General features: G+C 42.9%; 1 protein-coding gene across 1 annotated transcript in view; it reads right to left on the bottom strand.

Moving 5' to 3' along the window:
• Window positions 1-3,730: 3,730 nt before the first annotated feature.
• Window positions 3,731-14,242, bottom strand: part of zfta (zinc finger translocation associated) — a 13,208-nt gene continuing 2,696 nt past the window's right edge. Inside the window, exons 3-5 of the mRNA XM_037674963.1 lie at window positions 8,155-8,508; window positions 6,114-6,569; window positions 3,731-4,688 (exon numbers count right to left, since the gene is read on the bottom strand). Of these exons, the coding sequence (XP_037530891.1) occupies window positions 4,210-4,688; window positions 6,114-6,569; window positions 8,155-8,508 (1,289 nt within the window). The 3' untranslated portion in view covers window positions 3,731-4,209. The remainder of the gene's footprint in view (window positions 4,689-6,113; window positions 6,570-8,154; window positions 8,509-14,242) is intronic.

The following is a 14,242-nucleotide window of genomic DNA, read 5'->3' as shown; positions in this document are numbered from 1 at the left end:
TAAATAATTTAGGGTGCCGTTAAAACAGAAATTCCAGGTACTCATTTGGCGTTTGATAAATAAAACTTTAGCACGGAGGACATTTGGACTCCATGGCTTATTTCCAATAAGGCTGGAGATTTGACCGTGATGACACGCTGCACTCACTGTCACGGTTGTTAGGAGCAGAAATACAAACAATCTGATGTCCTGTTGTTGGAGAACAAACAGATTCACACAGAGAGAGAGAGAGGCGGCCATCTTGGATTTTGACATAAATGTGAGCAGGAACAAAGACTTCAAACAGTCTAAGGATTATTTTAGTCCCAGCAGCCTGCAGTGATCCTGATACTGAAGAGAGTTTTTTGGAGATATTGTGCAGTCCTTGCAGTTGCGATTTAATCTGCTGAAGGGTTCTTCCTGTTTCAAGGGAGTTTTTCCTTCCTACAGTCGCCTCTGTCCTGCCAAGATGGGTCCAAGTTTTGTTTTGATGCAATCTGCTGCTTCCTTTGATAAATAACTTGAACTAATTGTCATTTTCTATTGTATGTGACTGCAGTGCCCTGAGATGATGTGAATCAGAACTAAATATGAAACCTCTGACATGGAGACAGGCAGCTTTGGAGGGATTTTTCGAAAGTTGAATATTTATCATTAACATGATTTTCAGATTTATGTTTTTTGTCAGAGAAGAGCTCCTGTTCAGGAGTCAAGACGCCCCCAGACGTTCTGACTATTTTAAATGAACATGTTCTAACGTCAAGCGACGGCACTGCCACCTCTGCATCTAGAGCAAGGACACAGGGGACATTTGAAGACGTTCTGGAGACTCCCTCGTTTTTTTTTTTTCATTTAGCCTTTATTTATCCAGGTAGTCTCATTGAGCCATGAGAACTCATTTTCAAGAGAGACCTGTTTGGGGAGCAGATGGTGTTAAGGGCCTTGCTCATGGGCCCAGAGTGGGGCGAATGAGGGTGGGGGCAGGTGTGGGTGCTTCACCTACCCCACCCACATTTTTAACGTTGTCGGTACCAGGGCTTTTAACTCGTCGCAGCCCAGTGAGGGTCTGACTTTTCCTCAGCAGGTTTCCATCAAACCAGGTCATGTTACATTTTGTTTTTCTCTCTTGTTTGTATCAAAAATGACCAAACTGAGCCCAGATTATTTATAGAGTGGAGAGAAACAAATCCTTTCCTGCTACTTCTTTAAGTTCTAAAAATGATCCCTGTTGGAAACTGCACCTGTTCAGGAAGTAGACAGTACCATACCTTCCATTACTGATCCAGTCCTTATTTTTGTCTCTGTAATTCCCTAATTTCATTCCAAGCAGTCAGACTTTCCTTAAAATATTTTAAAGTGCTCTCGATCAACTGGTCAACCTGACTGAACGTTGTTGGATTTTACACCTGGATTATTGAGCGTGGACTTTGGTCTCTTGATCAACATTTCTCTTTTTGTTCTGGACACTGGCTGTTGGGTCCATCTACCTGACCACCATCTTTACCCGCTTCTCCTTTCTGGGTCACAGGGAGCCTGTGTCCATATCCAACAGTCCCTGTGCGAGAGGTGGGGGACACCTGGGGGACAGGGGACACCTGAACAGGTCTCCAGTCCATCACAGAGACATACAGAGACAAACGACCATTCACTCTCTCTCTCTCACCTAGGGACAATTTAGTTACCAATCAGCCTAACTGCATGGTTTTGGTCTGTGGGAGGAAACTGGAGTGCAACCTTGTTGCGGTGAGATGAGAGCACTAACCACTGCACCACTGTGCTGCTTGTACTTGATGATTTTCTGTTATATCTTTAGTTTGTTTCACAAAAAGGCCGAACCCAGAATATTCTGGTGCCACAGCTGAGAGGATTTATCTACGAACCAAAGACCCTGAGCACCTACATCATTAATTTAGTCAAACTATCAGGCGCTGCAGGTTTTATCATTACTCAGCAGTACAACAGGATGTTAGGGCGATCACAAATTGAAAAGTAACAAAAAGAGGTGCAAGGGGCAACGTTTGGAAAGAAAATATTTTAAACTGACACTAATGTCATGTATTTCCATAAAAAAGTTAAAGACTCTCTTATGTTGGATAGTCAGAAAATATATGCAGACCAAGGTAAATCTTCCAGGATCAAAGTCTGGAGACTGAAAGGTCTCAAGTGTTTACTGAGATTTTTTTAGTCTTCTTCCAGCTGCTCCTTCTTCAGGGGTCACCACAGTGAACTAACTCACACAAAGACTTGGTGATTGTTTTTACACCAGATGTCCTTCCTGACTCAACCACAGACCACTGAGCTACCACAGCCCTCTGTGTGGAGCAAAGAGCTGCCATCTAGAGAGCCCGGGGAGCAGACAGTGGGGGTTAAGGGGCTTGATCAAGGGCCCAGAGTGAGGCAAATGAGGGTGGAGGCAGGTGTGGGTGCTTCAACATATCCCCCACACATTTAGATGTTGTCTGTTCGGGGAGTTGAACCAACGATCTTAAAATCACAGGCTCACCTCCTCTATCCTCTGCACCACCACTCCTCTCTTATTTTTACTGAGTAACAGTAAGAATTTTACGTTTACTGAGACAGTTTAATTAGAGATAATAATAAAAAAACAAAACACCTCTGTGTATTTAAAAGGTTCAGGACCATCGAGAATAAAGTCAGAATTCTGAGAAAATATTTCACCATGGCGCTAATCCTCTTCCATACCAATGAGGTATAAGTACTACCGTATTTTTTGCCCTCTTAAGTCATGATTTTTTGCATAATTTACATTTCCTGCGACTTAAATGTCAAAGCAATGTATTTATGGATTTTTTTCCTGTATTTATAAACCAATTTTTTGGCTGAGATATGACCGTTTTTATTCATTCTGACTGAAATATTGAACACTACCATTTTCAGCCGCTAGATGGCACTTGAGTAATATGGCATGCAGTTATGTCATGTAATAAGTAAAAGTGGCTATTAATGACACAATCAGATTGCCACAGCCTGCCACCTTTATTCACTGGAGCAACCATCAAATCAGCTTCATTTCACTTTGCCGCTCCGGCGAAATGCAGCTGATTTGACCCCTGAAGTGCATTTATTAAGTAAAAGTTCAACTGAGACACACCTTTACTATAATGTCAAGCAAACAAATAATTGATTTTAGGTGGTCATCTTGTTAAATTTTGAATAAATGCACTGTGAGTCGCCCTCTGCACGTTCATGTTTCCGCGTATCGGCTTTTGAAATGCAGTTGATTTGACCGTCAAAGTGCATTTATTAAGTACAAGTCAAACCGAGACACACCTTTACTATGATTTCAAGCAAACAAATAAATGTTTTAATGCGTTAATCTTTTTAAATTCTTGTTAAAGTCCTCCCGTGCATGCTTCCCTGCCATTTGGCAGCTAATCGATTTTTGGCACAACACCAGCCCACATTTCCAGGTTGTCAGCTGTGATGTATAATAGATGCGACATGTACGGTGGAAAATATGTTATGTGTTGTCATTGTATGTTCCCATTCAATGATGAAATTAGTTCTCTGCAATTAACCCATCGCACCTGGGATACATCCAGGTGGAGCAGTGGGCAGCTATGTAAGCGCCCGGGGAGCAGTTAGGGAGTGGGTGTGTTGCTCAGAGACACCACAACATGTGGGAGTGGCTGGGAGTTGAACCTGCAACTTTCTGGCCCCAGGTCGACTGCCCTGCCTCTATCCCATCTCGGCCCCTATTAAAAGAGTAACCTCCTTCGAGCTGGATGTTTGCAGAATGTGGACTTACTTTTATCTATTTTTTATCAAATGTAGGCCTTTCCATCATGACGATATAAAAGTTTTTTACGTAAATATATGACATTCACGTGGATTTTTTAACAAAAAAATTTTAATGATTGCCCCGTCCCTCAGCTCTTTTTGTATTTAATTTATAACAGCTTTAATACGCTGTCAATCAAATGAGTGCCTGGACCTTTTGGTTAGATTTTTTTTTAGGTTTGACATGCTCTCATTTGACCTTGTGTCCTTCACAAGGAACAAAATAATAGAAATTAGAAAATGAACGGGATTCAAACGGTACATTTGATACATTCTGGGTCTTACGTTCATTTTTCAGTTTTGGACTTTTGGCGTTTGGGAAAATTAAGTATAAATAAATGTTGAGCAAACATGAACGTTGTGAGACAAACGCCTGGATTTCCTTTTCGGGAGCAGAATTAAAGGGCTGTTTCTGAGCAGAGGTCTTGTCTAAGTGCCGACTTGTGCTGGAGCAGGATCCCCGGGGTCCTGGGAGGACGGACAGTTTTCAGAGGGGAGCGGCTGCAGCGCAGTCTGCTTGTAGCTCTGCAGGGCTCGCTGCTTCTCCTCTGCACCGTAGAGCAGGGAGTGGGGGTGCACCTGCTGGATGTGTCTCTTGATGGTGCTGACCTTCAGAGTGGCCAGAGTGGCTCCACACACCATGCAGATCAAACCGTGCCTCCTGCAGTCGTACTCCATCAGGTAGTCTAGCCGCCAGCGCGCCTGGTAGTTCCGCCTCTGGTCTTTCCCGGGGTAGTGGTTCTGACGCAGGGGGGTGGCCACAGTGCCGGCGTCCTTCGCTCTGCCCTGCCCTCCACTCGCACCCTCATCTTGTGTTCCTGTCTTGATGGGAGTTTTGGTATCGGGGGACGCTTCCTGGTTTGGGTTTCCTGTAGCATCAAGGATGACGTCATCACAAGGGTGGATTTCTGGATAAATAAACAAATAAACAAATAAATAAACATGACGAGCAGAGAGAGTTGCTGAGATTTAAAGCAAAGAAGCCTTACCGCTGAATTTACTACTAGACTACTAAAACGCATAAAGGTTTATAAACCGTTTTCTTATTGCTCGCTGCTGAAAGGCAAAGACTGAACAAGAAAGTTTTTGTTTGCTTGTTCCCCAAATATCTCAGGAACCACTAAACCAGGGGTGCCCAAAACACTGATCACGATCTACCTGTCGATAGCCAAGGTATTATGGGTAGATGGCATGGCATTAAAAAAAACAGACGTCAGCCGATCATCCATCTATGACATCTGTCTGTTGATTGACAGACAGGGCAGCTGAGGCCTAGAGTTACATTTGGGCCCAAAAAATCTGATCTGACCCGGCCCAGCCCGTAGCCATCATTTCCAAAACCCACCAACCTGAGACGTTAGTATATTCACCAGTTTGGACTAACTGTGATCATGCAGACACTGCATGCACGATGAATGCAGCAGAGCCTTACATCAGGGTTGCCAGATAAATTTTAAATCTCTTATTTATCCCCTCCTTTTTTGTGCACATGTTCAACAAACACAACACGCACCTCATCTTAGAATATCTTTACTCAGCACATAATGACAGTTTAGGTCAAAATACTGTCATTTTAAAGCCACAGTACTACAGCTAATCAGTTCTTATCTGGCAACCCGACTGACATGGAAACTATCAACCTTTATTTATACAGGTAAATCCCATTGAGCCTCGAGGACTCATTTACAAGAGAGACCTGATTAAGGTCTCTCTTGTAAACTAAGGCATTTTCATGTAAACCTGCTCATTTTTTTGTTTATTACCCCCAATTTCAATTTCAATTCAGTTTATTTATATAGTGCCAAGTCACAACAGAAGTCGTCTCAGGGCACTGAACAGAAACACTCATATATAAAAAAATAATCATTTAACACTATTTATCTGAGGAGCAGACTGTTTTGAATTTAACTCCATCGCAGAAATAAACATTGAAAAAACACTAACGTTTCCAGAGGTTGTTGTCATGTAAACGGGGTCTTACAGTAGGTAGATCACTTTGACTTGGTCATTTTAAAAGTAGCTCCATGCTGAAAAAGTGTGGACACCCCTGCACTAAAGAAGCTCACAGAAAGACCAACTAAGTCCATGCTCAATAATCCAGGTATTCAATAAAGCATTTTTCAGTCAGGTCATCTGGACAATTTCTTTTTTTTGTGCTGAAACGTTTCACCTTCCATCCAGAAGGCTTCATCAGAAAGACATCACTGACAGCAGCTCACAGCTAAACAGAACCATAGCTATGCTTCAAACTTACAGAAACTGAGCTAAGGTTTGGTGTGGTAGTAGCTGAGACTGATCCCTGACAGGTAATCTGAGGGCCACCAGCCTCTCACCATCTTGTGTGCGTGTGCCATCAGTAGAAGGGTCTTTGGTCCAGGCAGCAGCCATGGCCTCCCGTTCTTGTCGGCTCAGGGTCGTGGTCTCAGGGTGGCATTCCTGGATGTGGCGGCGGAAGCCGCTGACCTTGGTTTCATTCAGGACCTGAGAACACACCATGCAGAACGTACCCTGGTCCTGAGGCCCGTAGGCTACCAGATAATCGAGGCGGAGCCGCCACGGGTCCCCCCCACGCAGCCTCCTCCTGCGGTGCTGGCGGACAGGCTGGGAGCCCTGCTGAGGAAGACCGACACCTCCGTCCTCACCAATCAGACAGACGCCCTGAGTTAAAGTGCCGTCGCCGTCTGGGTACACGTCGGCAGTCAGCTGCATGCGCTCCACATCTTCAGCAAAAAGCTCAGACTCCTTCTCTTTGGTGGTGGACTCTGATTTGATTGGGTTTTCTGCCTCATCTGTAGCAGGACACACAAACACACGACACAGATCAGTTCTGGGAGGTTTACAGCTCTCCTCCTCTGATGTGGTAGTACAGACACTGAACACATCTTGTGAGGTTTTATAACACCCAGTAAGATCAATCATAACGTTGAACGTTTGACCAAAACAACTGGAGCTCAAGATTTAGTTTCAAACTTTGGCCTGAAAGGTGGCGGGCGACGTGCACTCCTTCAGGTGTTTTCATGTTTGGTAACATTGTTATTTAACTTGGACAATGAACTGTTTGTGTAATTTGTGTTTACTTGTTTGTTGTTGACTTCTATATTTTATTGCTTTGCCTAACTATTGTTTCTTCCCTTGACCTTACAAGTACCTATTGGTGCTGCCAGACCAGCACTGTAATAAGAATTTGTTCTTTGTGTTAATAAAGGTGAAATGAAAAGGAATGCTGGGCATTTATTGTCCCCGTTGCAGAGCAAAGGGGGAGATTTGGAAATATCCTCCTTTCGTTTGTCCTTCTGTGTTCTGAGCTGGATACATTGAAAGCTCAGGGGTACTGACTTCCATTGTGGTGTGTGGCTGCATCTAGGTGTAAGAAAGGTTCCTGTTAATATCTAAAAAAGTTCAATCTGGTCCTCTGGACATTCACAAAAAAAAAAGCAAAAAACAAAACAAAGCAAAAAAATGTAGAAACGTTTCGTCTCTCATCCGAAAGACTTCCTCAGTCTGAGGTGCTGTATTCAGCTCAGTCTCTTAAATAGCACCTTCTCAGAGTGGATCAACCAGTTTGCTGCTGACAGACACCCTGAGTTAAAGTGCTGTTGCCGTCGCCGTCTGGGTCTATCTACATTTTTTTTTTGCTTTGTTTTGTTTTTTTTGAATGTCCAGAGGACCAGATTGAACTTTTTTTTAGATTGTTCTACCTGGATTATTGAGCATGCATCAGGTTATGTTCCTTTTAATAATTAGGTTGCCAGGTCAAAATCAAAGATGGCCACCACCATACATATATGTAAACCAGCCACTCCTGTCATTTGAGGAAACTTGGCTTTCTAGATTTTATTTTGCTTTAAAAAAAACTTTCCTCAAATAATTGGGGTGGCCAAAGATTAATTTACAGTAGTCAAGGCCACCATTGGCCACCCTCTGGCTCCAGCACTGCACCTGGTGGTGGATAAAATGTCTCCCTCCACTCTCCAGGATCACTCTGCTCTGCCTCGGACAAGCAAAAAATAACTAAACCTCCCTCTGTTCTTCTCCACAGTGTAACTCCTCCACACTTGAATATCTTACACCAAAAACATTTAGGTTTACTTACATTCCCTCTTTAATTCAAGTCCAAAAACACTCATCTCATAAACTACAAACATTCACTACTCAAAGCCCACAGCGACAGGGGACGTCAGCGTCCTGCTTGTTCATTGAGGATAATACCAAAAACATTAAATTAAGGTTTGCAACTTAAAAAAACATCAATATAACAGTATTTCTTTGTAAGACTCTATAATGTAAAACTCTGTTTATTATCTGTATTTTATAAGTTGCATTTGTGTTCTTTAAAATGCTTTGTTGTTGTTTCTTTGTGCTCCATGTTCTCACCGTGAGCCTGAGCCCAGGCCTGCAGGATGCAGTGCTTCTCCTCGGAGCTGAACACCAGGGAGTTGGGGTGGGAGTCCAGCACGTGGTTCTTGATGTGATCCAAGTGGAGCGAGGGCAGCTCTGTCCCGCACACCATGCAGAGCAGGCGGCCCGCCTCCGCCTCATACTCCATCAGGAACTCCTGGCGGAACCAGGCGTGCAGCGAGTCGTTCAGGTAGCGCTCCAACGTCAGCGCCGACGGTCCGGGAGGTTCCTGCTCCTCCTCTCCACGTTGGAGCATCTCGCCGTCCACAGAGCGTGGAGACAAAGGTAGCTGGGGCTGCTCCAGAGGCATAACGGGATCTGAATAGTCTGCTTCTACAGAAGAAAAAGTTATTACTGACTAAAAGTTCAAGGAAAAATGGTGACACGGAGAACAAACGCTACACAAACTTCACGGGACGTTAATATGAGAATATGAGACACCAGTTCAACGTTCAACAATGTCGTGAACACGTTCTCATGGTTAGCTCACTTTCTGAAAGTAAAGCCCTACTTCAAAACTCTAAGTAAAACATAAAACATTAAGACTTAATATTTACCTTTTAGATATACAGTCCTTTTAAACGTTTTCACCCCCCTGGATGTTTTGTGCTTTTATTACTGTCTTAAATCAATCAAGGTCAAAATAAATGGGGTTTTTGACCCAAAAAAATAATAAAAATAAAATAAGCCGTACACTGATGTCCCTCGTCTCTGAGGGACGTAAGTAGTGAATGTTTGTAGTTTTCAGATGAGTGTTTTTCTGGATGAGGGGAATTGAACAGGGAATGTAAGTAAGCCTAAATGTTTTTGGTGCCAGATATTCAAGTGGTTACAAGTTACACTGTGGAGAAGAACAGAGGGAGGTTTTACCTACCAGCAAACACATTTAAAGACACATTACATATGCATTTGATGACAAGATGGTGAGATTTGTCCATGAAGCACTTTCAGATAGCACCATAGTCATGATATGTTACAGTGTCAGCCGTTATAGCTCAACTTGATAAGATGGCCTATTCAAGGCCGAACGGGGAAGTTGGATTCAGATCAGCCACAGTTGTTTTTGTGCAGGCAGACTGTTTTTCTCATCAGCCTTGAGTTTTGCTGGTACTCCCGACGATCCAAAATGGCCAGCTTTGTGGGCTTTCCGCTGGTCCGTGCTTATTAGCCTCCTCAAAGATTGATTCCAACATGCTGTGAGTTCCAGAAGCTGCAAGTGGCCTACAATTCTCATAAATCGCTTCCAGCTTACGGCTGAGCTTGCACATCAACTGATTCTGAGAGCTCCAAGCACGAATTAATCCTTCACATACGGTCGTTAGCTTTGCCATGGCCGAAGCTGCTGCCGTCGTCTTCCTTAAGAGCCGATAACATAGGTATCCGCCGCTGCCAAAAAGCAGAAACCCTGCTATCATAAACCAATGATGTATAAATCTTGGACATCCTCCACAGACAACACAGAAAGGCACATCAGCTTCTACTCCCCCCAGGAATCCATGACGTACCCAGCCGCATGCGTCTCAGCGGGGCATGAGGGTTCTCCAGCACCCTGTTGCTTGGTTGAAATTTTTTTAATCAATTGCGTTGAAAGTCCAGCTGACCAAATCCATAACAATAATTTACGATTCGGAAGATGTGTAAATAGAAGCTCCGATGCACGACAGAGAGCAAAAGCAGGGGGAAGGCAGGGTATACAGTATTTTTGCCTCAGAAAACAATCATCCATTCATTATCTTTACCCGCTTATTCCATTTTGGGTCACGGGGGTCGCTGGTGCCCATGTCCAGCAATCACTGTGCGAGGGGCGGGGTACACCCTGGACGGGTCGCAAGTCCATCACAGGGACACATAGAGACAAACGAGACAAACAACCATTCACTCTCACTCACACCTAGGGACAATTTAGAGTTACCAATCAGCCTAACATGCATGTTTTTGGACTGTGGGAGGAAACCGGAGCACCCGGAGAAAACCCACGCATGCACGGAGAAAACCCACGCATGCACGGAGAGAACATGCAAACTCTACCCAGAAAGGCCCCTGAACTGGGGTTTGAACCAGAGACCTGCTCGCTGAGAGGCAGCAGCTCTACCAGTTGCGCCACCGTGCTGCCCGCCTCAGAAAACAGTTGAATTATTTTTATTTTGAAATAACGGTCCTTTTAATAGACTCGTGTTCAGGCTGCTGTTTAATTCACCATATTATTTTCCATTATCATTGTTTAGCATATATATTAGTTCCTTGTATACCGTTTCTTTTTTATACTGTATATTTTTAACTTTTTTTGGGTGTAACTGGGACCTGGAGTACACAGTTTCATTCCACCTCATGTGATGAGAATGATAACAAAGAATCTTGAACCTTTATAAATGTCAGCTGTAGTGGACACCAGGACCACTTTCATGTAATTAATGAGTCAACATTGTTGTAGGAGAAAGAAGTGAAGCAGAGAGGATTTTATACCAAATAGTAGAGGGAGATTCAGATTTGGGGCTGTCAGACGAGGATGAGTATCAGCCTGGGACAGGAGAAGATGGTGAAAAAGGAGAGGAAGAAGATTCAGGAGTATCTGATGAGGAGACAGGCTCAGAGCCAGAAAGGGAGCAGGAAAGTCGCCGTTGTGAGCCAGGTCTACCCAAGGCCAGATCTGCCATATGGGCAATCTGAGCACGTAACCAGATTGCCCATATGGTGGACGACTACCTTATAAGTTTTATTTAGTTCTAAGTTGACGTGCCCAATTATATTATCATATTAAATCATTGCTGTTTTAGTAATTATTTGTGTTTTTTCAATCCATCATAATAGATTCACACCTGTGCTACCCGGGCTTCCTGTCTATCAAGATGACCCTAAAATACGAGAACACTGGAGTCTAATCCAGTACTTTGCACAGTACACTGATGACAAAATCTTTGAAGATATGGCAGCTTTTACAAATCAAAGACAGCAGCAAACTACAGGAGTGTCACTAAACACTACTTCCCAAGAAATCACAATTTTCTTTGGCCACATGGCCTGCCTTGGCTATCCCAGAGTTAAAATGTTTTGGGCTAAAAAAATTAAAGTCCCAGTTATTAGCAGGAAAATGACAAGGGATAGGTTCTACAAGCTGAGAAGCTCAATCAACATTGTTGTTTCTCTGCATCACCAAAAGGAAAACATGCTTTCAGGATTATCATCGATAAAATACCCAAAAGAACGGTAGAACTGCAGGCAACTACTGAAATGATCAAGAATGACGGTTTAATTGTTTGATCAAATTAAAATATATTATTTTGTTATTATCACTTTGAAGCCATAATCTGCTCTTTTTTTCTGAATTCCGTTGTATTTTCACATTAAAATTATCCTGCAGTCCGCTACTGTGGACTTGCTGTAAAATAAAATATATACGTTAAAAAAATAACTGTAAAGTGTTTTTTAGGCCCAAATAGATAAGAAATCACATAAAAAAATAAATTGGAGGACACATTTCTTCTTCGGTATACATATACCTACATATACATATACCTACATATACATATACCTACATATACATTAACATACAGTCACACACACACATACAGAGGTGCTTGAAAGAATGTGAAACCTTTATAATTTTCTATATTTCTGCATCAGTATAACCTAAAACATCATCAGATTTTCACACAAGTCCTAAAAGTAGAGAAAGAGAACCCAGTGAAACAAAAGAGACAAAAATATTTTACTTGGTTCAAACCGTCTCTTCCTTCAGAATGATGTTGGTCTTGATGGAGCTTTATTAGAGAACACTATACTGTGTACTTTTACTAAGGTCATGTACACAGCATACTCCTCTTTAATCCCTGAGTCTGAAATATGCTGCGAGTGCCAATCTTGCAAAGTCTGATGAGAAGGAGAATGAGGAAGTTCCACTCGAGCAGCTCCTGAAAGAGTCTGACACTCAGGAGTTTGGAAACTCCAAGCAATCCACAGGATGGCTGACAGAACATATGTACTTAGTAAACTTTGTATATAGGGGCCAAGATGGAGTAGAGGCAGGACAGATGACCTGGGACCCAAAAGCCCCAGGATCGATCCTCAGCCATTCCCACATGTCGTGGCGTCTCTGAGCAAGACACCCAACCCCTAACTGCTCTACAGGCACCCACACAGCTGCCCATCGCTCTACCTGGCTGTATCCCAGGTGTGATGGTTAAATGCAGAGAACCAATATCGCCATCGTATGTTCCCATACAATGATGACAACACTTAGTACTTATATATACAAACCAGATTCCAAAAAAGTTGGGACACTGAACAAATTGTGAATAAAAACTGAATGCAATGATGTGAAGGTGCCAACATCTAATATTTTATTCAGAATAGAACACAAATCACAGATCAAAAGTTTAAACTGAGAGAATGTATCGTTTTAAGGGAAAAATCTGTTGTTTCCAAATTTCATGGCGTCAACAAATCCCAAAAAAGTTGGGACAAGTCCATTTTTACCACTGTGTGGCATCCCCCCTTCTTTTTACAACACTCAACAGACGTCTGGGGACAGAGGAGACCAGTTTCTCAAGTTTAGAAATAGGAATGCTCTCCCATTCATGTCTAATACAGGCCTCTAACTGTTCAATCGTCTTGGGCCTTCTTTGTCGCACCTTCCTCTTTATGATGCACCAAATGTTCTCTATAGGTGAAGGATCTGGACTGCAGGCTGGCCATTTCAGTACCCGGATCCTTCTCCTACGTAGCCATGATGTTGTGATTGCTGCAGAATGTGGTCTGGCATTATCGTGTTGAAAAATGCAGGGTCTTCCCTGAAAGAGATGACGTCTAGATGGGAGCATATGTTGTTCTAGAACCTGAACATAGTTCTCTGCATTAATGGTGCCTTTCCAGACATGCAAGCTGCCCATGCCACAAGCGCTCATGCAACCCCATACCATCAGTGATGCAGGCTTCTGAACGGAGCGTTGATAACAACTTGGGCTATCCTTGTCCTCTCTGGTCTGGATGACATGGCGTCCCAGTGTTCCATAAAGAACTTCAAATCGTGACTCATCTAACCACAGAACAGTCTTCCATTTTGCCACACTCCATTTTAAATGACTCCTGGCCCAGTGCAAACGTCTGAGCTTGTGGAGCTTGCTTAGAAATGGCTTCCTCTTTGCACTGTAGAGTTTCAGCTGGCAACGGCGGATGGCACGGTGGATTGTGTTCACTGACAATGCTTTCTGGAAGTATTCCTGAGCCCATTCTGTTATTTCCTTGACAGTGGCATTCCTGTTTGAGGTGCAGTGACGTTTAAAGGCCCGGAGATCACGAGCATCCAGTAGAATTTTACGGCCTTGACCCTTACGCACAGCGATTGTTCCAGATTCTCTGAATCCTTTGATAATGTTATGCATGGTTGATGATGATAACTTAAAAGTATTTGCTATTTTACATTGGGTAACACCATTCTGGTATTGATGCACTATCTTTCTGCGCAACAATGGTGGAATTGGTGATCCTCTTACCATCTTGGCTTCTGAGAGACACTGACACTCTAAGAAGCTCTTTTTATACCCATTCATGTTGTCAATTGACCTAATTAGTGTTAATTGGTCTTCCAGCTGTTCGTTATATGCTCAATTTCCTTTTTCCAGCCACTTATTGCTACTTGTCCCAACTTTTTTGGGATTTGTTGACACTGTGAAATTTTGAATCAACATATTTTTACTTTAAAATGTTACATTTACTCAGATTAAACTTTTGATCTGTCATCTATGTTATATTACGAATAAAATGTTGACATTTGCCAGCTCCACATCATTGAATTAAGTTTTTATTCACAATTTGTTTAGTGTCCCAACTTTTTTGGAATCCAGTTTGTACATCTAGGCTTGATTACTGCAATTCACACCTGTTTGGTATCAGTCAGACCTCCATTGCACGACTACAACTGGTCCAGAATGCAGCAGCCCGATTTTTAACCAGTACAGGCAAAAGAGAGCACATTACACCAGTTTTGGCCTCACTGCACTGGTTACCGGTTCACCTTCGAATCCAGTTCAAAATACTCCTGTATGTCTACAAATCGCTGAACAGTGTC

The sequence above is a fragment of the Nematolebias whitei genome, chromosome 1 (genome assembly GCF_014905685.2).
Source record: "Nematolebias whitei isolate Nwh7 chromosome 1, NemWhi1, whole genome shotgun sequence".
NCBI classification, from domain to species: domain Eukaryota; kingdom Metazoa; phylum Chordata; class Actinopteri; order Cyprinodontiformes; family Rivulidae; genus Nematolebias; species Nematolebias whitei.
Note: the sequence above shows the minus strand (reverse complement) of the source record. Positions and strands in the feature narration are given on the sequence as shown.